This window comes from Ceratotherium simum, chromosome 10 (genome assembly GCF_057802395.1).
Source record: "Ceratotherium simum simum isolate JZ-2026a chromosome 10, ASM5780239v1, whole genome shotgun sequence".
Taxonomy (NCBI): domain Eukaryota; kingdom Metazoa; phylum Chordata; class Mammalia; order Perissodactyla; family Rhinocerotidae; genus Ceratotherium; species Ceratotherium simum.
Window position 1 is genome coordinate 68,142,928 of NC_141909.1, and position 22,793 is coordinate 68,165,720.

The 22,793-nt window shown below is 37.9% G+C and overlaps 1 protein-coding gene across 2 annotated transcripts in view; it reads left to right on the plus strand.

Moving 5' to 3' along the window:
• Window positions 1–309: 309 nt before the first annotated feature.
• SPART (spartin) overlaps window positions 310–22,793 on the plus strand; it is a 34,771-nt gene continuing 12,287 nt past the window's right edge. The window contains exons 1-5 of one of the 2 annotated variants that reach the window (XM_014791287.2): window positions 310–538; window positions 8,545–9,356; window positions 12,688–12,885; window positions 15,785–15,937; window positions 19,229–19,352. In XM_014791287.2, coding sequence (XP_014646773.1) covers window positions 8,547–9,356; window positions 12,688–12,885; window positions 15,785–15,937; window positions 19,229–19,352 — 1,285 coding nt within the window. In that variant the 5' untranslated portion in view covers window positions 310–538; window positions 8,545–8,546. Of the gene's footprint in view, window positions 539–761; window positions 878–8,544; window positions 9,357–12,687; window positions 12,886–15,784; window positions 15,938–19,228; window positions 19,353–22,793 lie in introns of those variants that run through there. The other variant, XM_004435326.3, reaches the window with a different exon arrangement.

Here is a 22,793-nt window from a genome sequence, read left to right on the forward strand (position 1 = left end):
TCCCCTTTTAGCTTTCCCTAATCATAAATGGTATTAGCTCAGCTGCTATTTATGCTTAAGAGTCAGGAATTGAACGTTTTTTACCATATTGCTACAGAATTTTAGCATATATGCGCGCGCACACGCATAAACCCTATGGAGACTTTTATCAAGTAGTCTATTGGGGCTTTGGGCGACAATTGTTCTCTTTGGATACATGAGTCACAAAGGTTAGGTTCCACAGGCCTTTGTTGAATCGGCCTTTGTTCTCCCACGTGCACTGTGCCCACGGCTCCCTCTAGCCGTCACAGCTCTCACTGCCCACCACTCTTTCCCAGTCCCTCCAGCCGCCTCGGTTCCGCGCGGAGCAAGAGATTGCGCAAGCGCGGGGGCTGTCGACGTGGCCGCGAGAGACCCTGGTTGGGGGTCCGCGCTGAGCCGCTGGCTTGCGTGGTTCTCTCGGGGCCTTTGGCACCAGCTCCTTTACTTCCCCCACAGAGTTTTACGGTCACTCCGGGATTCGAAACGGACTGACGTCTCCCCAGACACCATTCAGAAGGTAAGAGTTGACAGAACTTCGGCTGGACGGGCTGGTGACAAGTTGGTGGGGGACGCCCCCGAGTGGGCGTCACGTGAAAGCTGACTTGCGGCGGGAGCGAGGGGCGGGGCCGGCGCGGGCGCGTGACGTGGCGCGCTCGCAGCGCGCGGCTTGGAACGTTTTGTGAGTGCCGGCGTGCGGTCGCGCGCGCGCGCGTGTGGGGCGCTGGGCACCTTGGGACCGGCCCGGCGGAGCGCCTTACCGCGACGCCGCGGCCGAGGGAGCGGGCCCTTGGGCTGCGGCGGCCGGGCGGAGAGCTCTGCGGGCGGCGCGGAAGCGCCCGAGCTCAGGAAGGCACAGGTGAGGCGCCTTGGCGGAGGCTCTCACCCCTGCGCGGGCCCCCAAAGCGGGCGGGTGGCGTGAGCGCCCGGGGCTCCGCGGAGTGGGCGGGGTGTGGGGAGGGCCGAGAAGGCCGGAAGCCCTCCTCCTGAGCTCAGAGATGAAACTTTCGTTGAAGGGAGCGAATTCGAGAGGGAATAGTCTGAGAAGTTATTCTTAGTTAACCTCTATGTCATATTTATGGAACCTTCGCGTTCCCTACGCCCTCTCCTCCTGTTTACGGTTGGGATGGAGACCGCTGCCCTCCCCTCCTTCGATCGCCGTCCTTATGCATCCCAGTGACCTTTCTTGCTGCGCTACCCCCGTTGTTTATTTCGGCTTCGAAAAGCGCAGTAATTGTTCACTGTCACCCAGCGCTTACAGCTTCGTGAAAGTTCGGTAGTCTTTGTTTACAAAAAGGTCAGCAACCAACAGCAATTATATTGGGAATGGATAGCGCCCGATTTTGCTCTTTGGAATACATTTGTGCATGTTTTTGTTAGGGATTTAGCACCGCAGAGGGTCTCAGCGACCTAATTTCTGTGTCTGGAGAAAGTTTCTCTTGGAATGCGCACTGTTTAATGACACGGCATTATTGTGTTCCTGTAGGGTTGGCCCAGTTTTCCACACTCTAATTGTACTAATGGATTGCTTTACTTTACTCGGTCTCTTGCGAGTCCTCGAAGTTTGCTTTATTGAATTGTAATTTAGTGAATTTGTGTTCAAAATTGGTGCCTCTGAAAGCGGCCTTAAATATTAAAGGAGTCAAGCATTTTTCTTTGAGATTTCTAAAAGCAAAACAAAATCTTTGCCCCTGAGTATTTTTTAAAGCACACACGCATATATACTCTGTTATATTTGAAACAAATACATTTTACTTCTGTTATTAGAACGTTTAAAAAATAAGTGCACCGTTGGTATCTGGAACCAGGTGTTGGTTTGTGATTTACATCAGACAAGTATACTGATGTAGGTACTTTTTTGTTTGTTTAATACTTCAGATTGACATTTCAAAGACTTTTTCTGTTCTCAACTTTAAAAATTAAAGTATGTGAAAGCATGTAATAATGCTTTTCATCTTTTCAAGACGTGTGATAAGCACTTAATTGTGCTTACGGATATGATAGGAATTATTTAACAGCAAAACAAGTTACCATCCTACGGGCCCTGTCCTTGTGAAATGCATTTTCTCAAAGACTACTGAGAATATAGGAAATCCCAGAATAAATCACAAAATAAAAATACACTATTTTAATACAAAATTTTTTCTTTTTGTGCTGAATTCCCAACTACATTTAACCTGCTATATTTCCAGGCTCTTCTCCTTGCTAAACTTTTTTTTCTTTTCAAGATGGAGATGGCCAGCAAGGCATGCTGTTCAGCAGCAGCTGACCGTGGAATGCCCCCCTCCCATGCCTTCCCTTCCAATAGCCAGCCCATTTCCTCCCGTGACACATTATTTAGGAAATCTTTCAGCACACTGTGTAAAATAAGCTTTGAAATAAAGATATACACAAGGTAATGTTGCTTCTGTCTAGAGTTCCTTTATCATGACTTCCTTCTGCCTTCATATGCTTGCTACTTATTCTTTAAGGCTTAAGCCAAATGCCTTTCTCCCATGAAACACTCCAAGTTCCCTTCATTCCTCCCTCACTCTGCTAACTGGTAAGCATAGTAGGAACTTCAGGTTTGGAATCAGACATTTCGTTTCATTTTCTTGACAAGTATCTCTTGAGCCTAAGTCTTTGAATCTCTCTTCCATTTACCAGTTCTCTCCTTGGGCAAGCAGCTCAATATTTGTAAAACATTGTCTAAATCATGTGCTCATCTCTGAGGATATGAGGATTAAATGAAGCCTAGAACGGTGTCAAGCACTTCTAAGGTAGTAAATTATGGTGCTTCTAAGGACCAGAGACCATGTGCATTTTGTGTTTGCAATAAAATATAGTAATGAGTGGTTTTAGAGCAGTGTTTTTAATTTGTGAACCCCAAATAAATTTTATCAAACTGTCCCCCTTGCACGTGTTTAGACTGATTTATAGCATTTCACATCATACCTTTTGGTAGTTGCGAAGGATGCAATTTCCCATCTGGTATAGGTGCTGACGTTTTAGTATAAAATTGGTACATCACTCTTAACTGTATGCAAAGGAGTATAACGTTGCACTTTTATGTCCATCAATATTAATTTTAAAAATACATGGTATTTTAATAGTTCCTTTTTCTTAAAATTGTACTTGGATTTTTATCCTCCCCCCACAGAATGTTATCTTAATGTAATTTATTTTTGCTAGATAGCTTTTTATTCTCTATCGTACATATCTTTAATAAAAATATTTGTATAAATTGAAACTAAGTTTTAAAAAATTTCTATGATAACTCTAGGAATTGTTTTTCTTCTGGTTTGAGTTATTACAAGTAGTAAAACGGTCAGAAAAGCATAATAACTGATGGATTTTGATAAATAATAATTAAATATGAAAAGTAGAAGTTTAGTGGAAATTTTTATCTTAATGAGATGGATAGTTGGAGTTGTGCCTAAATTCAAATTGACGCCTTAAAATTATACATGTTTTTGGAACATGTTCCCTTGAAAAGTCTTCGTGTGTCCCAGGGGTACACATCCCCCATTTTGAAGACCATATAGAGCGTTGGTTCTCAACGGGGATGATTTTGCTGCCCAGGGTATATTTGACAATGTCTGGAGACATTTTTGGTTGTCACTTGGGTGAGTGGGGCATGGAGGGGGTGACTGCTATTGGCATCTAGTAGAAAGAGATCAGAGATGCAGCTAAACATCCTACAGTGAACAGAACAGCCTCCCGTAACAAACAGTTATCTAGCCTAAAATGTCAATCAGACCGAGGTTGAGAAACCCTGATTTAGAAGATTAGTTTTGAAATCAGACTATTGAACTCTGATCTAGGACAATGGGTTGGCAGACTTTTTTTTGTAAGATGCCAGTTAGTAAATTTTTTAGGCGTTTTGGGCCACATCTGATCTCCATTGCATATCCTTCTTTGTTTTAATCCTTTAAAAAAGTAAATATAATTCTTAGCTCCAAGGTCTTTCAAAAAGAGGTGATCTAGGGCAGTTAACACCTTCAAAACCTCAATTTTTTTTCTCTGCAATGTAGTAATAATAGTAATAATGCCTCAAGAGTTGTTTGTAAAGATTAAATGAGATAAATATCTAGCATAGTGTCCAGCACACATTAAACACTCTATAAATGATGCCTGGTGATAGTGGTATCCTGTAGCATGTAGCAAAAGAGTAGGTGCCAAGTCACAGTGTTTTTCATGACCCTGTTCAAGTCAGTTGGACAAACTTAACGATGCTAGTCAAGTTTCCAGATCAGCTCACAAAAATCTGTTTAACCTCTGCTGTCTTGCTTTCTGAACTTTGAGCCTATTTGTACGCCAAAGAAGGTGGAGTGCAGAATTCATAGTCTGTGGTTTCTGAAGGAAGAAAGGGATGGGATCTGTGGAAAGGGGAGGCATTCTAATGACACAGCAACAGGGTGGAATTCCAGGGAAAGGGTTTGTCAATTTTGATAGGAGATTTGGGTTAGGGCAAGTAAGGTAGGTCTGTATATGCTTAATTGTATATGATGTTTTCTAAATTAGGAACTGAATATATTCTCTTGACTACTGTGAAGTTGCTACATGATGGTTTGTTTATTTTTCAGGTTAGAAAGTATGGTTACATTACTTAATCAGAAGCTAGGCCACAGTTTCTGTCATGCCTTTATAGTGTAGATTGTTGCCTAAACAGTCTTAAATCATTTAAATTATACAATCATTATATGTTTTAATGAGATTGCAGGAAAAGAATCTCCAAAACTGCAGTGGTAGGCACATGTAGATACTGAGCACTTGAAATGGGGCTAGCTGGAATTGAGGTAACACTTCAAGTGTAAAAATACTAGGTTTTGAGGACTTAATGCAAAAAAGAAGGTAAAATATGCCATTAATAATTTTTATATTGAGTGCACGTTGAAGTAATATTTTGGATGTATTTGAGTAAAATATCACTGAAATTAATTTCAGCTGTTTGTTTTTCCCTTTTAATGTGCCTATTAGAAAAATTAGAATTACATGTGTGGTTCACGTTATGATTCTGTTAGAAGATGCTGCTCTAAAGCTTCTGTTTACTTTTTATAATTAGTAATTTTTTTATCGTGCACATAGTATTAAGAATTAAATATTTTTATAAGGCTTGCAGTGAAAATCAGAGAGCCCAACACCCAAGCATCAGCCCTTTCTCCCAAAGGCAGCTTGTATCAATTTCCTCACCCATTCTTTTGGTCTTTCCTTCTGTCTCTAAACAGGATGCTTATATTGCTACTTTTCATTTTTTAGTTTTAGGCATTGTCCATTAATTTCCTAGTAGGAAAGATGAAGTTTTAGTTCTTTGATCCTATACCACATGCACACAAACTTTCTACCCATCCATCTTTCCCTCTTTTCAGTATGATTGTATCATAATTTTGCTTGTATCAAGATTCTTTATTTACTTTGTTATGAAACTAATCAAAACTGAAACATGCAGTGTATTATGATTAGTTTTTCTTTCTAGCTCAGCATGTTGTTTTCCCCAGAGTTAATAATTGTCTTGGTTTTTCTTTCTTTAGTTTTCCATGTATTTATCACTGATTAAACCCTGAATCCTCCCACAGTTATGTAGCTCTCTTCTCAAAATTTAGGAACATATAGAAGTATTCTATCAATTTTAGTTTCTTGAAGAAATCTTCTCTGGAGTTCTGTCTCTTGCTCCAGTGTGGATTGGTTGCATAATAGTCGTCAACCTTGTGATTTCTTTCATCAAACATGGAATCCAAGAAACAGAAGATGCAATATCTGAGCAAGCACATGCCTGAGTTTGGAAGTTATTTTCACTGAGAATTATGAATTAATTGTACTTTTTCCTTCTAACTTCTGCTGTTGCCTTTAAGAAGTTCCTTAGGAATCTTATCTCTCATTTTTTGCATAAGTTCTGTTAAGATGGTCCCTTTGAGCCTAGTGTTCTGAAATTTCATGGTATGCTCCTTGGTGTGGGTGTTTTTTCATTCTTTATCCATTTGTCTTTTTAAATCTGGAAATTCATGTTTTCCAGTTCTAGGAAATTCTTTGAATTATTTCTTCAACTCTTCCATCCCTTATTTTTTATGCTGTATTTCTGGAAGTTTATTATTCAGATGTTGGCCATTAAAGACTGGGTCCTCTCAAATTTTCTTATCTTTTCTTTACTGTTTTTCATCTCTTTGTCTTTTTGTGCTACTCTCCAGGCATTTTCTATGATTCATAACCTTACCTTCTTATCCCTCTGTTGAGTTTTTCTTTCCGGCTATTTTATATGTAACTTCTAAGAGCTCCTTTAGTTCTTAGAATGTCCTTTTTGTGTTTATTTATCCTGTTTTTATTTTTATGGATGCAGTATTTTCTTTCTTTTTTTATGTTGATATAAATGGTAGGTTTTTTTGAAATTTTCTTCTCGTTGCGTGTTGTCTATTTCAACCAAATTGCATTGCTCTTATTTTTTTCTTTCATACTAGACATTTTCATCACGTGTTTTATGATCCTTGGCTGTCTGATAATTGGAGACTCTCTGGTAGACTGTCAGCTGTAGCTTCTCTCAAAAGTTAGTTGCCTGGACAGTTTTCCTTTGGGAAACTCTCTCAGTATCACTATCTTTAGGTCTTTCCTCTTGGTGGTGATCAGATTCCCCAGAGAAGATACTTCTGATCTCCCTTGTAGAGAGGTACCTAGCTGCCAGAACTCTAATAACCAAATTGTGGGGGAGAAGGCTGAGGATCTCAATATTCAGTATGTAGTTTTTCATTTAATCCCTCTCCTTTTGGTATTTACCCTTAATCATGCCTGATACTCTGCTGTGCAAGAAGATTTTATTTTATGCTCTTTTGAATTAAAACATCCAATCTTCTTTTTGTACTGAAATAGTGTCTTGGGTGCTTGGTGTAGGAGAGATCTGAGGGTCTTAATTTGTAAATTGGCTTGTAATCCTTCCCTTTTTTCCAGCTCTACCTCTACTTTCTTTCAAAGGAAGATTGAATCAGTTCCTCTGCCTTTTGGAGGTTCTATAATGTGATGTAAATGGGGCTGCTTCTCTGATTTCCTCACTGACAGCTTAGGCTTCAGCTTTCTCTAGTCTGTTTTGTGAGTTAGCGCTTGTCTGTCTCCTTTTCAGTACCAAAGCACTGTTGACTCTTCATCCTGTCTCTTTGTCCTTGTGAGTTATGGCTTTATTATTTATTGTATTAAGGGATAACATAAAGTGCATTCGGCGCACTAATCTTAAATTTACAGCTTAATGATTTTTTTTTATCTATGTAAACACCCATGTAATCATCATTCAGATCAAGATAGAGAATATTTCCATATGCCATAGGTCCCTTCATGTCCCTTCCAAATCTGTACCCCCCACCTGTAATTACTATCTTGACTCTGTCATCATAGACTAGTAGTTTTGTCTGTTCTTCAGCTTCACTTATATAGAATCATATAGTGTGTAGTCTCAATGTGAAGTCATTTGTATCTGGCTGCTTTTGCTCAAAGCATTGGTGAGATTCATCAATGTTACAGGCATCAATATATTTTTTTTAATTTCTGTGTATTTTTACATTGTATAAATATACCACTATTCATCCCTTTTGTGGGTGGGCATTTGAGTTTTTGGCTTTTGGAATAAAGTTGCTATAAATATTATTGTACATGTTTTTGGTCTACATATGCATTCATTTCTCTTGATTGTATACCTGGAAGTGGAATTCCTGGGTCATAGAGTGGGTGAATGTTTAGCTTTCGTAGAAATTGCCAGTTTTCCAAAGTGGCTGTACCGTTTTTCACTTCCACTAGCAAAGTATGAGAGTTCCAGTTGCTGTCTTCCCTGATATTTGTCAGTCTTTTAAATTTTAGCCATTTGATAAGTACATAGTGGTATCGTTGTGGATCCCATTTCCCTTAGGGAATAGTGTGTTGAACACCTTTTTCATGCCATTTAAATATTCTCTTTTTTGTGAAGTACCTGTTCCTGCCTTTTTCTCATTAAAAGGAATGGTTATGCCTTTTTAATAATGTTGTTAGAGTCATTTCAATAGAGTTTTAGAAGGGAACAGAGCTAACTGCATTTGAGTAACCTGCCACCTTTCAAAGAAAGTCAGGTAACTTTAAAGCTTCATCCAGATATTTTTTCTCATTTCTTTTCTCTCCAATGTGTGATTCACCCTCATTTTTAATTAGATATAATCTGGATTTATACTGTAGTGAATTTTAGAATGAGACTTTGGCTCCAACCTTAAAGATTGATATACAATAGGAAACTTTTATTTCTTATAAGAAACTGGAACAAGAAAATTATTCAATAAATGTATTCTGACTTATTTTCTTCTGTTTTTAATTAAAAAGATAATTTAGGACCAAGAGCATTATTTATTTATCCATTTAACAAATACTTATTGTGTGCTTTCCCTATATCAGATCTAATCGTAGGCTTAGGAAATACAATAGTGAACAAGACAGACAAGCAAGGCTCCTGTCGTCTTGAAATATCTTCAGATAGGAGAAATTGATGATAAATAAGTAAACAATAACTAAACAAAATTGTTAAAGATAATGTGTCCTGTTTTGCAGAAATGGAGCAAGAGCCACAAAATGGAGAACCTGCTGAAATTAAGATCATCAAGGAAGCATACAAGAAGGCCTTTTTATTTGTTAATAAAGGATTGAATACAGATGAATTAGGTCAAAAGGAAGAAGCAAAGAACTACTATAAGCAAGGAATGGGACACCTGCTCAGAGGAATCAGCATTTCTTCAACAGAGCCTGAACATGTAGGCCCTGGGTGGGAATCTGCTAGACAGATGCAACAGAAAATGAAAGAAACGCTACAGAATGTACGCACCAGGTTGGAAATTCTAGAAAAAGGTCTTGCCACTTCTCTACGGAATGATCTTCAGGAGGTGCCCAAGTTATATCCAGAATTCCCTCCTAAAGATATGTACGAAAAGTCATCGGAGCCTCAGCCCTTTAGTTCACCTCCTCAGCACACTGAAGTAAATGGAAACACTTCAGCTACGAGTTCCGGGTTGGTTCCCCCATCTAGTTCTCTATCTTTACCATCTCAAAGTCATCCAGCAGAAGCACCACCTGCTTATACTCCTCAGGCTGCTGAGGGTCACTACACTGTATCCTACGGGACAGAATCTGGGGAATTTTCATCAGTTGGAGAAGACTTTTACAGGAATCATTCTCAGCCACCTCCTCTTGAGACCTTAGGGCTAGATGCAGATGAGTTGATTTTGATACCAAATGGAGTACAGATTTTTTTTGTAAATCCTGCAGGGGAGGTTAGTGCACCTTCATATCCTGGGTACCTTCGAATTGTGAGGTTCTTGGATAATTCTCTTGATACAGTTCTAAATCGTCCTCCTGGGTTTCTTCAGGTAAGCCTAAGAAAAGCATAAACATAGTTTGAAATACATGTGGGATACATCATTTTTTGTTAATATTTGTAATGTGTCCAGGACAATAAGTGCAAAAAGATCATTATAAGTTCTAGTTCCTTTTAAAATATATTCCATGAAATTTATGAGCCTTGAATGTCTGTCTGTGTTTGATAGCCTTTCTTTTCTTTTTTTTTAAGATAAAGTCTTGTTTTAGTATTAAATTTGCGATGATAGGACCTGAAGGGAATCAGAGAATTCATCCTTAAATTTTTAATTCTTTATCTGAAGAAGAAACTTAACTTTAATTTCAAGAGGGATTTATGTAGCTCAGGTGGGTGTATAACTAAATATCCACAGATGTCCATCCCAGCTGAAGGGCTGAAGTGGGCTAGACTCATCCCAGTGTCTAGAACAGTGGTTCTCAACCAGGGGCAGTTCCCCCAACCCCCCGAAACCCCCTATTTGGCAATATCTGGAGACATTTTTGGTTGTCACAACTGGCGGCCTGGTGTGCTACTGCTGCTGGGATATAGTGGATAGAGGCCAGGAGTGCTGCTAAACATCTCAGGATAGCTCCCATCAATAAAAAAAATTATCCAACTCAAAATGTCAATCGTGCCAAGGTTGAGAAACCCTGGTCTAGAAGTACAGACTGCAGTGATAGTTTAAGATGCAATTCTAACATTCCAAGCAGATAAGATTGAATATTGGTATAGAGAGATGGGTTCCGGAAATGTGGGCTCAGTATACATTGAGTGTAGCAAAGGAGTTTGCATGGAAGGGAGATGGCTATTTGAGGAAGGCAGGTTCTTTTGTCCAGAGTCCAGATGGTATGGTTTATTTAGAGCAGTGGTTATCTATATTCATTTTCTCTTATGATATACTCTAGTCTCAATTCTTAGGCAGCTTTTACATGGAATCAACTTGCAAGTTGTTTGAAGATAGAGACTTAATAGGCGTGTGTCAAGGAGATATTTTGGGGCATTGTTGAAAGGAAGACTTCGTTATTGGACAGAAAGAATATTGTGAATCCCATAGGTTGTTTTAGGAAAGAAGCCTTGAGGTTAAAAAGAGTAGGCTTATTGATTGAGATTGGGAGGGGGCTGATAAGAGCTGTAACACTTTCTGCTGATCTGATAATAGTGCTGCATTGTAATGGTGGAATTTTAAAAACCTTTGGGGCTTAAGCTACTGGAGGTGCAGGAAATGAATATCAGAAATACTCTACCTGCGTACATGAGCCCAACTGTTAAAATGACTTGTCCTCTGGTAAAAATTTGTCCTGTCTTAGTGCTTTTAATTTTATTTTTAATCTTTGTAATAATCTCCTTTTCTGCATGCTAAATAAGAGGTAAAATTGCACCCAAAATTTAATTTGAGTCTCTTTAAGGGGCTGGCATTTGCATATATTCAGATATTGTAGCAGTGTGTCCTAAAAAGGAGTTACTGTGCATTTACTGAATGTTTTTATTCTAAAAACGATAAACCATCTAAGTATTAGAAGTTACATATAATATATTGTATTAGTCTATTTAGGAAATTAGAGTAAGATAATTTGGTTTTAAGTAATCAGACTTAGAATTCTAAGATCTCTAAAAACTATTTTTCTCCTAGTTTTAGTTTTAATATACTTTGTAAACCTGTTAAATCTGTAATCTGTTCATACAGAACTTGGACATGAGGTTGCCCTCTGAAGTGAAACTGGGAGAAATGAACCTATGATGGATGAGCTTACCAATCTGTAATAATCTATCCTAAGAAAGATCTATAACGTTTTATTTGAAAAGGTTGGGGGTACTCCAGTTCAGTCAAGGTGGTCAGGATGTATTTAATGTTAGAGAAATCATGGAATAGTAAAAGAAGTCTTTCCCAAACTTCTTTAGTCATTTAAGTATAACCTTTACAATTTTTTTGTCAAATCCATACCTCTGCTATTACTTTCTTAACATTTTTATTTAAATGTCTCATTTGTTAATTTCATCCTAAACAATAACAACTGTGAAATGGAAGGAAAGATGTATTTTGTCCTAATACATATTAAAATACATAACTACTCAAATTTAAATAGTTTGTGTATTACTTGAAGTCATTTCACATACCACAGATGGTTATATATTGTACTTTGGAAAACAGTAATTGGTTTTATTGTAACCTGTCTCAAGTTTGGTTTTTATAAAAGATGGAGAGTGGCTTTTGAGACAACTGAAAAAGAGATTCCGTGAAAGAAAAAGTATTTGAAAATATTTATTAAGCACTTTCCAGGAAAGAGTCAGGCTTGAGTACTCTGATCTCTACGTGTTTATAGTCTGTTGGTCAGAGATGATGGTAGTGTACCAGAATTTTCCATCATTTATATGAAATCTTTCATGCTCTTTGACTGATGTTCACCACACAATGTTTTGATAATAGATTATTCTCCCAAGTTTCTTAATATTAGGAAGACAGTGTCCTGGGCAAGGGGCACAATTATATTCTGATCACTCAAAGAATGTCTCAATAGGAATGAATACATTTGGAAATTCTGATTTAAACTTAGTCACTTGAATTTAGAACTCCAGGACATAAAAGCTTAATAGCATGCTGACAAGATGACCTTCCCAGTTGACATTGCAGGGCAGCTTTGTGTCATTTTAATTTAATTTCACAATAAATAGTAAATGCATAAACATATGGATTCTAGCTCTTCTAGCTCTATGTCAGGTTCCCTTGGGCTTCATAAAAAAATTATTCACATTGTGAGTGCTGGGTTTCTAAACAAAATAATTGTTTGGCTTCTCTGGTGTCAGATGCATGTGTTCAAATCCTAGCTCCGCTTTTTAGTTGTTGACTCTGAGCAACTTAATTAACCTCTCTGGACCTCAGTTTTCTTGTACATAAAATGACAATACTGACCACCTTCATGGGATTGTTGTGACGATTAAATCAATAAGTACATGTAGAGTACTTGAAAAAAGTTCGATTTTATTTATTTCCACAAAAGGATTCTAACTTGAATGATAAAACTTGACTTTATTTTGACCATTATTTATTTAAAGCTAGACTCATTGGTTAACAGTGAGCTGTTTAAGGCCACCAGTTTAAAGACTGTATAGTTAGCAGAGCACTAACATTTTTAGCGTAGATTTTTTGAGTAGTTTATAGGAAGATCAGAGTAGCAAAGGGCTAATTTTCATTGGAAATTTTTTGATGCTGATCGTTCTATAAAGCTTTGTAAAATGCATTTCAATCTTTGAAATGTTTATTTTTTATGGTATAACAGTTTTAAAACCTAGGTGAAAACCTAGTTCTATCCATTGATTTTTTTTTTTTTTTTAACTAATCCCTTCAGGTTTGTGACTGGTTGTATCCTCTAGTTCCTGATAGATCTCCAGTTCTTAAATGTACTGTGGGAGCCTACATGTTTCCTGATACAATGTTACAAGCATCCGGATGCTTTGTGGGGGTCGTCCTGTCTTCTGAATTACCAGAAGATGATAGAGAACTCTTCGAGGATCTATTAAGACAAATGTCTGACCTTCGGCTCCAGGTAACTTGCATGATCATCTTCAGGATGAAAATCTACTTTAACATAAGCACTTCTGCTTTTAAAGAAATTGTAATAGGCTCTAATGTGATCAAATTAGGAGACTGAGTATATAATTTGCTTATGTGTTCATGATTACAACTTGGGAGTTGGCTGTAAATAGTGATTAAATGCTGTACATCTGAAACTTACATAATTTTTAGAAAAGACATTCTTTGTAATATGTTACTAGAGAACAGCACTGGATCTAGATAACATTAATTAAATATTAAAAACATTGTTAAATAACTTCACACACAAGTAAGGTTTTGGGGAATTTGTGTGAATTTACATGTATGTTTCTAAGGAGAATAATGAAACCCAGTGTGAAGAGAAATATTTTGTGATATTCTGTCAAATCCAAAAAAAAAAAAAGGTGATTAAGATTGTGGGCTCTGGAGTCTAATTGCCTGGGTTTGGATTTGAATTCAAACTCTTCCACTTAATAGCTGTTTAACTCAAGTTATTGATCTTCTCTGTACTTCAGTTTCCTTATCATAAAAGAGGAATAATAATATCCACTTCCTTGGGCTGTGGTGAAGATTAAAAGTTAATACATTAAGGCAGTGATATCAGTGCCAGCAAGTGGAAATGTTCTGTGACTGTCAACTCTGGTTTATCACCACTGCTTTACTGTTCAGTTGGGAAAGTGGGCTAATGGGACTAAATGAGTGACGTGAAGGTGATTTTAGCATTAGAAGATGGGTTATGTTGTACATTTTAGGAGTATGATTGGCATTTTGAGGAATTTGAGGTTTTGGTTGAGGGAATTATCTTTGTTCTTATGGTAAATGAAGGCCAGATAAAGAGAAAATAAAGTATGATTTAAAATATGGTTGATTAGGGCCGGCCCCGTGGCTTAGCGGTTAAGTGCGCGAGCTCTGCTGCTGGCGGCCCGGGTTCGATCCTGGGCGCGCACCGACGCACCACTTCTCTGGCCATGCTGAGGCCGCGACCCACATACAGCAACTGGAAGGATGTGCAGTTGTGACATACAACTATCTACTGGGGCTTTGGGGGAAAAATAAATAAAATTAAAAAATAAATAAATAAATAAAATATGGTTGACGATCTTGTGAACTTTTCTTATTTAGCGTTTTTCCGCTCCCACGTCCTTATCTGTTATAGGGAGTTGAAATAGAGTATTACAGAGAGGGTTTCTTTAGGTGTTCTTGCCCGTTCTAATGTAGGACAAGAGGAGAAAAATAGTTCTGATTGTGAATATTGATGATTGAAGGAGATTGACAACATGATAGTATAATCTTTTTAGTATCTCCTTCAATCAGCAGATATTTAGAATCTGATATTTAACCAGGTACGGTGTTAAATGATGGGATGGAAAGAGTGTGAGAAAAGGAGACAACAAAGATATGTATATAACAGCCCGTATTCTCAAGCACCTTATAGTCTGTTGAATAACTACAGTACAGTGTGATAGGTGATGAAATAAAAGTATATACAAAGTGCAGGAAGGAGGTCAGAGAGAATTTCACAAAATAGTTTCCTTTGAATTCAGTCTTGAAAAATTTGTTCCTGTTTTCTCAGGAAGTTGAATACACTTTCAATCCATTCCTATATTAAAAAGATCAAAGGTAATGGGAGCAGATCACCAGCTAAGTAAAAGGTCAGAGAGTCATCTCAGCATTAGGTTGTATGAACAGTCACGTGCCGCAAACAGTGTTTCGGTCAACAACGGACCACATATACAAGAGTGGTCCCATAGGGTTAGTACCATATAGCCTAGGTGTGTGGTAGGCTGTACCATCTGGGTTTGTGTAAGTACACTCTATGATGTTCACACAATGACGAAATCGCCTAACGATGAATTTCTCAGAATGTGTCCCCATCGTTTAATGACACATGACTATGTATGAGAATGACCTGGTGATCAACATATACTTTAGCATAGCCAATGCTTAACATTTAAGCTATATTAACAAAACACATGATTCCCGTACAGAAGTGTGTAGCCTCAGTGTGCTCATGGTTAGGAATTTACAAAGACAGGAACATGGTCAAATGGATAGGGGTTCAAGTCTTAGCTTTGCTGTTTATTAGCTGAATGAAGTGACGTTCTTAAGTATTCCAGCCCTATTATGGCACCCTTTTTCTCTTCACCCCTACATTCATTGGACCTATATTACTGGGTTTTAGGAAAGAAATTAAGCCCACTTTTAGGTTATATGTTTATTTTCTCTGTTCAGTTTTATTTTTTGGTTGAATGCTATTTTTAGTTTGCTCTATTGTCCCAGAACTCCAACTAGTAAACAAAAGCTAGTTACTAGCTATAATTTTGACTTGTCTTTACTCTTAAGCATTTATTCAGCAGAATGTATGTAGCAGAATACCTTTAATATTAAGTGCAAAAACAAAAAACAAAATCAGCCTTCCAGTAATGTAGAGTAGTTAAAGTGGACTTGAGTTTTGTTAATTGCCTTTAAACTCACTTCGTCTTATCTGTGTTTCCTAAAACTTACTATTTGCTGTTTAATTAAATGTAAATGTAGCTGCATCTACATTGCAGATTGGTATAAGTACCAGTTGGTTCATTGTAGTTGGTATAAGTTATCATTAACTTCTGCTGCCAATTGCTATAAATTTATCTTTTATACTTTGTCTTTTGAAATTTGCTTTATGCCATATGCTGTGAACCAAAGAACTTAAAGATTTGAGGTTTGATGATGAGATAAAACAAAAGTATAGGGGAAACACAAGCAAAAGTAGTTGTATTTACAGATTGTCAAATTGTCACACTGACATTTGAACAAGTGTGTCATTAGAGCACATGGTGTGCCATAGCTTAGAGGAAAGTCAATCTGAGAAAATTTGAATTTGAGCTATGCTTTAGTCCTTTACTCCTCAGGCCAACTGGAACCGGGCAGAAGGAGAAAATGAATTCCAAATCCCTGGAAGAGCAAGATACCCCTCTGACCAATTGAAGGAAGCCGGTGGCCGTGGTCCTTCACTGGACCAAGGCAGTAAGGATGTGCGTCATAAAGGAAAACGGGGGAAAAAGGTAAGTAAAGTAAATGCGCAATAAGATCAGTGTGTGTGTTCTAGTCTAATGGCACCTTTCACCAGTTTCAGTTATGTATAAGATCTTATCCCCATTTACTAAAGCAGAGCAACTTGCAGAGTCACAAAGTGATCACTGGTAAAAATAATTAGAATCAGCTTTACTATTTCCCTTTGTAAGTGTTTGTTACTTAAAGTTTTAAAAGATATTCTCTGTTTTGGGAAGTAGATTTTTTTCCAACTATTTTAAAGATTCTTATATTTATATTAATGATGCATATACTTTTTTGTTTTGTGTTGTTCTCCACCTTCCTATATACACCAAGATCTTGGGGCTAGGTCTGCTTTTACACTGCCACTTTTATTCAGTTCCTTATTTCTTCATGGATGGCCAAGAGGACAGAGATTGGCTTTTAAAAATATGTTTAGGGGCCGGCCGGGTGGCGCAAGCGGTTAAGTGCGCGCGCTCCGCTGCGGCGGCCCGGGGTTCGCTGGTTCGGATCCCGGGTGCACACCGACGCACCGCTTGGCAAGCCATGCTGTGGCGGCGTCCCATATAAAGTGGAGGAAGATGGGCACAGATGTTAGCCCAGGGCCGTCTTCCTCAGCAAAAAAAAAAGAGGAGGATTGGCGGATGTTAGCACAGGGCTGATCTCCTCACAAAAAAAAAAAAAAAAAAAAAAAAATGTTCAGTAGTTTCCTCTTTCATTTCTTAGATTCTGAGAATATAGTATGCTCTAAATGGTAAATTTGGATTAGAGTTCAATAAATATTTATTGAGTGTTAGTATGCTGAGCATAGTGGAAAAAGTTTAAATTTCTCATCTCAAGGAATTTACCCCTGTAGTGGGGAAGACAGATTAACAAAGAGATAATGTCTATCTAATGTACAACCTAGCCTCATAGATAAGCGTGGGCGTATTGGTAGTGTGGGAAGCAGTAGGGAGGCTTCTCCTCCAGGACATCATTGCTAAGATGAGTCCTGAAGGATGAAGACAAGTTGGCCATACGAATAGCAGGTTAAAGGGGATTCTAGGCAGAAGTGGTAATATAAGCAAATGTCTGAAGAAAGAAAATAGCATTGTGTGAGTATTGAGTTACAAACAGATTGGTATTGTTCATTGTTGTATTCCATATTGTGAATGATCAATAATTATCTTTGGAATTAATGAATATCACATGAATATTCTACATTTACTTGCAAAGTGTTACTGTGGTTTATGTTGAACATCTTACACCAGCTTTATGAGGACATTAGAAGCCCAAAATTGTTCCAAGAAATGTATTTATTTTTAAAAATTTTTTAAATGTTAATGCACAAGAAACCAAATTCAAAAGGAACCAAAAGATAATGTAGTGAAAAGCGAGCCTCCTGTCCTCCAGCCACCTAGCCTCTCTCTCCAGACACATTGTTGTTAGCTTCTTGCTGTTCTTCCAGATATGTTTTATGCGTATTCAAACATATGTACACATATATTTATTTTGTGTGTGAATATATATATACACACATGCATATAATTTTTAATACAAGTGGCAGCATGTAAGATACACTATTTTGCTTCTTGCTTTTTTATAACAATACATTTGGAAATTTTATCATATCATTGAGATCTTTTTTTTAAATTTAATTTCTTGGTTAAAATCAAATTATATAAAAAGGTATATACGTTGAAAAGCTTTACTCCCACATTTGTCCCTGTCCACGCTATTCCCCCTGCCGTTATAGATAATCACTTTTGTTAGGATCTTGTGTTTCTTCCCTGGGTTTCTTGAAGCAGATAAAAGCAAATAAAAATTGTTATTATTTCTTTCCCTTTCTTATACAAAAGGTAACATCATATATAGTGTCCTGTATTTTATTTTTTGTATCTGATAATAAATTCTGGGGATCTTTCCATGTTAGTAAATAGAGAACTTCCTTAATCTTTTTACAGCTACCTTGTATTTCATTATATGAATATAAAACCAATCTCTTATTAAGAGGTATTTGATGTGCTTCCAGTTTTTTGCTATTACAAACAATGCTTCAATGTATAACTTTGTAGATCCATTGATTCATACATTTGTAGGTAATTGATCAGATAAATTCTTAGAAGTGGGGTTACTCAGTCAAAAGATAAATACATTTGTAATTTTGATAGATTTTGCTTAAATTGCCCTCCCTATGATTATACTATTCACCACTCTCATCAGCAGTGTATGAGAGTACCTCTTTCCCCATAGCCTGATCAACAGAGTGGGTGGTCAGTCTTTCTGTATTTTGGCAGTCTGATAGATGAGAAGTGGTATATTGGAATATCTTAATTTGCATTGATTTTATTATGAGTGACATTGAGCTTAAGGGTTTATTGAATTTTTTCTTTGTGATGTCTGTTCATGTCTTTTGTTCATTTTTGTTACTGGGTTGCTAGTCTTTTTCTTCTCAATTTCCAGGAGGTCTTTATATATTAGGGACATTGGCTCATTGTCAAATATAGAAGTTGCAAATACTTTGTTCAGTTTGTTTTTCAGTTTTACTTATGAGTGGCTTTTCCCCCCAAATGGAAGTTTTTATTTTGTTTTTAAGTTGTTTTATATTTTAAGTGAAGTACTCTTGGTATTTCTGTTGGGCAGTTTGATTTTCAAGTTAAAAAGGTCTGAGTTAGCCTGCTCCTAAGTTCTTAGAATGAATAAATTTGGGTTTGAGATTTTGAGTGTTGACCCTAGCTCTCATAACAGCTGTTAGATAAGCAAATTACACATATTTCTATGTTCCCCATTTCCATTCAAATGAAACAGCAGGTTGTCTGTGTTTATATATTTTTACTTGCTTTTACTTGATTTCTGTCAAAACCAGTTTATTTGGATACATTCTTCCTTAGTGATTGAGTCATTTAACGGAAATCTTTTAACCTTACTGAGTACCATGTGCATACAGATATCTAGGGAATGATAGCTATGTGAAGGAACTCATAGTCTAGTCAAGGAAAGAAAAAAGTTAGTCCATTTATATGATTTGATGAATGCTGTGTTAGAGGTATGTTGGTATTTAAATCTTGCCACTTGGACCTTATATAAGAACACAACAGTTTTTAGCTTCTAGCAGTTATGGTGCTGTACTTTATGTTGTAAAATGTACTGGTAACTAATGGTGCTGCACTTTATGTTATAAAATGTACTGGTAACTAGATTGGCTGGAGATATTTTCAATTATTATATCTAATACTTGTTGGCTTAATATTTTATTACATAATGCTTGTAATTTTTCTCCCTGGTAGTACTGTTTCACATTTTGAAACATTTTTACTATTTAGGCTAAAGATACTTCAAGTGAAGAAGTTAATCTGAGTCACATTGTACCCTATGAGCCAGTTTCAGAAGAAAAAGCAAAGGAATTACCTGAATGGAGTGAGAAAGTGGCTCAAAACATTTTGTCAGGTATTACAGTAATGTTAACTTTTTTTCCCCTATAATGTGAAATCTTTGGAACCCATAAGAGAATGCTTAGAAAGGTAATATTTTGTGTTTTGGATCTGAATGATCAGTTTATAAATATTTAAACAAAAATTGAAGGAACTAGACTCTTAGAACATCACATATTGTCATATAGATGTAAGTTCTTCTTGGTCTATTATTCCCTATGATACCGAGCAATGGGTTCGCTCTGCTTGCCGCCATCTGAACCAATTAATCACAATGAGTTAGAGATTGAGAAACGAAGTTTAATTAGATTAGCTGGCAAATCGAAAGACAGGTGACTAATGTCTCAAGGACCCATCTTCAAAGATTACAGAATCTTGAGGCAGTTATATAGGGAAAATGGGCAGTAAGGAGGGGGTCCAGGGATGTTGGTCTCCAGGCACGACGGCTCCAGGCATTACATTGTTCCATTCTTCTGTCAGCTGTGATGGATACCTTGTAGGTGTGTTTCCTGCCTCTGGTCAACCTGTTCCTGGAGAGAAACTCGTAGAAGAAAGTTTTAATTTATCAAGCTATTGGGGAGTACATACGTAAGCGGAGGCCATAAATCGGGAGAGCATGTGAATTTTTTGGAGTACAGGCAGAGCAGCAAGTAGTCAGAGGAGGGGCTGGGGCCATTTAGTGCAATAAGATGGCCTCACTTATGCTCATTTACACCTGTTTTACTCTTGGGAGAATTGGTAGTAAAAAGCTTCTGTAATCCCCAAACTCACAGAATAGCTCTGAACATAGAGTTAGTTATTTTCCTTTTCCCTTTGCAATCCTTAATACTTTTCTTTTCTCCCCTTCTCCCCACTCCTCCTCCACCACAAAATGATGAGATATTCATCCATCTTTGGAAGCAAAGCAGCACTCCCTAACCACACAATTATGTAGGCATGAGAAGATCTGAGGATTATAGCCAAGCTATTTTCAAAGTAGGCCCTACTGTTTAATTAGGGCTAGAAAGGGCTTCAGATCAATTATTTTAAAACTGGAATGATCATCACTTCTATGTATCTTTCTACTTTAATTGGTTAACATTTTAGCTTTTCAACTGTAGTAGCTCTAAGATTTAGACCTTCTATTTTGTTTTTAAAAAACATTACAGTCACTATTCAGTAAGCCAAATTCATGACGCATTAAAGGGATCTTAACCCGTCATTTAAAAGACTGCCAATACAAGTTTCCATCTCTGTACTAAAAACCAATTAAAATAATAAAGGTGTCTAAAGCAGAGGAAATCTTCAGTATGAAAAACCAACAAGCTAAAATAAGTGAAAATAATTAATTGGCTAGGAGCTAACAAAATATTTTGTTCACTGTCAAAGAGCTGCTTGAGACAAGAAGAAAAGATAAAGCCACATTTTTCAAATATAGTTGTAACAGTTGAAATGGACCCTTGAAAAGAGATTTTCAAAGAAGTTGTAAAGAAAAACCTTCACTCTTAACTACCATGCCCCCTAACTTTATGCTGAGCTATTATTAGGTCAGTATTCAGAAAACTTGCCCATATCCATACATATGTAGATAACTAAATTCAAAGGTCATTTTCTTAAGTTTTTTGAATTTATACTGCTATAAGATTGTTCCATGTACTATCTCTGCGCAACAAACCATCCCAAACTTAATGGTGTGAAACCATAAACATTTGTTTATGCTTAGGAATTCTGTAGGCCACGTATTCCAAAAGGTCACAGTAGGGGTGACTTGTACCTGCTTTGTGATGTCAGAGCCTCTAGCTAGGAAGACTCAAAGGCTAACTGGTGACTTGTAGCTGGGGGCCAAAATCATCTCAAGGCTCCTTTATTCACGCATCTGGCATCTGGGTTGGGAGACCTCAAGATCGGGGACTGCCAAATAGAGTTCCTACACATGGCCTCTCCCTACAGCTTGACTTCCTCACAGCATAGCGGCCTTAAGCTAGTCTGGCTTCTACATGCTAGCTCGGGGTTCCAAGGGTGAATGATCCAGCAAACGGGCAGAAGCTGCATCATCTTTTCTGACATATTCTGGGAAATTTTCAGTGTCACTTGTTATAAGCAAATAACAAGCCTGCCCAGATTCAAGTGGATATGACAGAGACCCCACTTCTCAATGGAAAGAATGTCAAGGTCATGTTGAAAGAACATGTAGAATAGGAGATACTGTTTTTGGCCATCTTTGGAAAATATCACATGCCACAAAGCCTTAGACCTCCTAGGTATCACACAGATTCTACACACTGGTTCTTGTCAAAAGAGGCAGAGCATCTTACAGAGCCTGCTAATACTGGGGAGAGATCTCTTCAGAAGTTGCACAAGAACTCTCAGCAGTGCATCATTTGAAAATGAGCAAAAACTACATTCTGTTAACACTTAGAGACCTTCTTGACTTCTTGAGACCTCAGTGTCTTAAGGCTTGTAACTCTTTTCCTTTTCATCCTGTACCCTCAGGGCTAGAGTTCCAGCAGTAGCCCTAATAGTGGGTAACATTAAAACCATCTAACTGCCTATCAGAGTATATGTCTCCCTATGTGCTTTTTAATAGGTAGAATGAAAAACAACTAGCTCACCAAATACTTAAGCTATTGTCACGTAACAAAGAAAGGTGCAGAAAAATATCCAAGGAAAATGATCTGTCAAGAGGCTGCTTCTAGGGCCGGCGCCGTGGCTTGGCGGTTGGGTGCGTGCGCTCTGCTGCTGGTGGCCCGGGTTCGGATCCCAGGCGTGCACCGACGTACCGCTTCTCCGGCCATGCTGAGGCCGCGTCCCACATACAGCAGCTAGAAGGATGTGCAACTATGACATACAACTATCTACTGGGGCTTTGGGGGAAAAATAAATAAATAAAATTATAAAAAAATAAAAGAGGCTGTTTCTACCTGACTCATGCAGGCTCTGTACAAAGGTGAGTTAGCAGGGATCTAAATTGAGCTCATTCACATTAGCCTTTGATTGGTTCCTGTCCACTGTAAAAGGATGAGTAAATATCAGCAAAAGCTACAGTCTTATGTTTTATGAGTGTAAAAGGTGAAAAAAGTGAAATAATTGCTTAAAATTTACCTGTGTAGGGCCAGCCCCGTGGCTTAGCGGTTAAGCGTGCGCTCCCCGCTACTGGCGGCCCGGATTCGGATCCCGGGCGCGCACTGACGCACCGCTTCTCCGGCTATGCTGAGGCCGCGTCCCACATAGAGCAACGAGAAGGATGTGCAGCTATGACGTACAACTATCTGCTGGGGCTTTGGGGAAAAAAAATTTAAATTTACCTGTGTAGACTATTGGCTTGAGAAGCCTAGACTTAAACTTTAAGAAGGCAGCTAACACACATTTTAGATGGAGTGTCTATGAGCTAATTTGGGAGGAGGTAGAGGACTGGTGACAAGAGACTGATGAGAGCATCCCACTGGGTTAGGTTTAAGTTAGATCATTTTCAGTCATC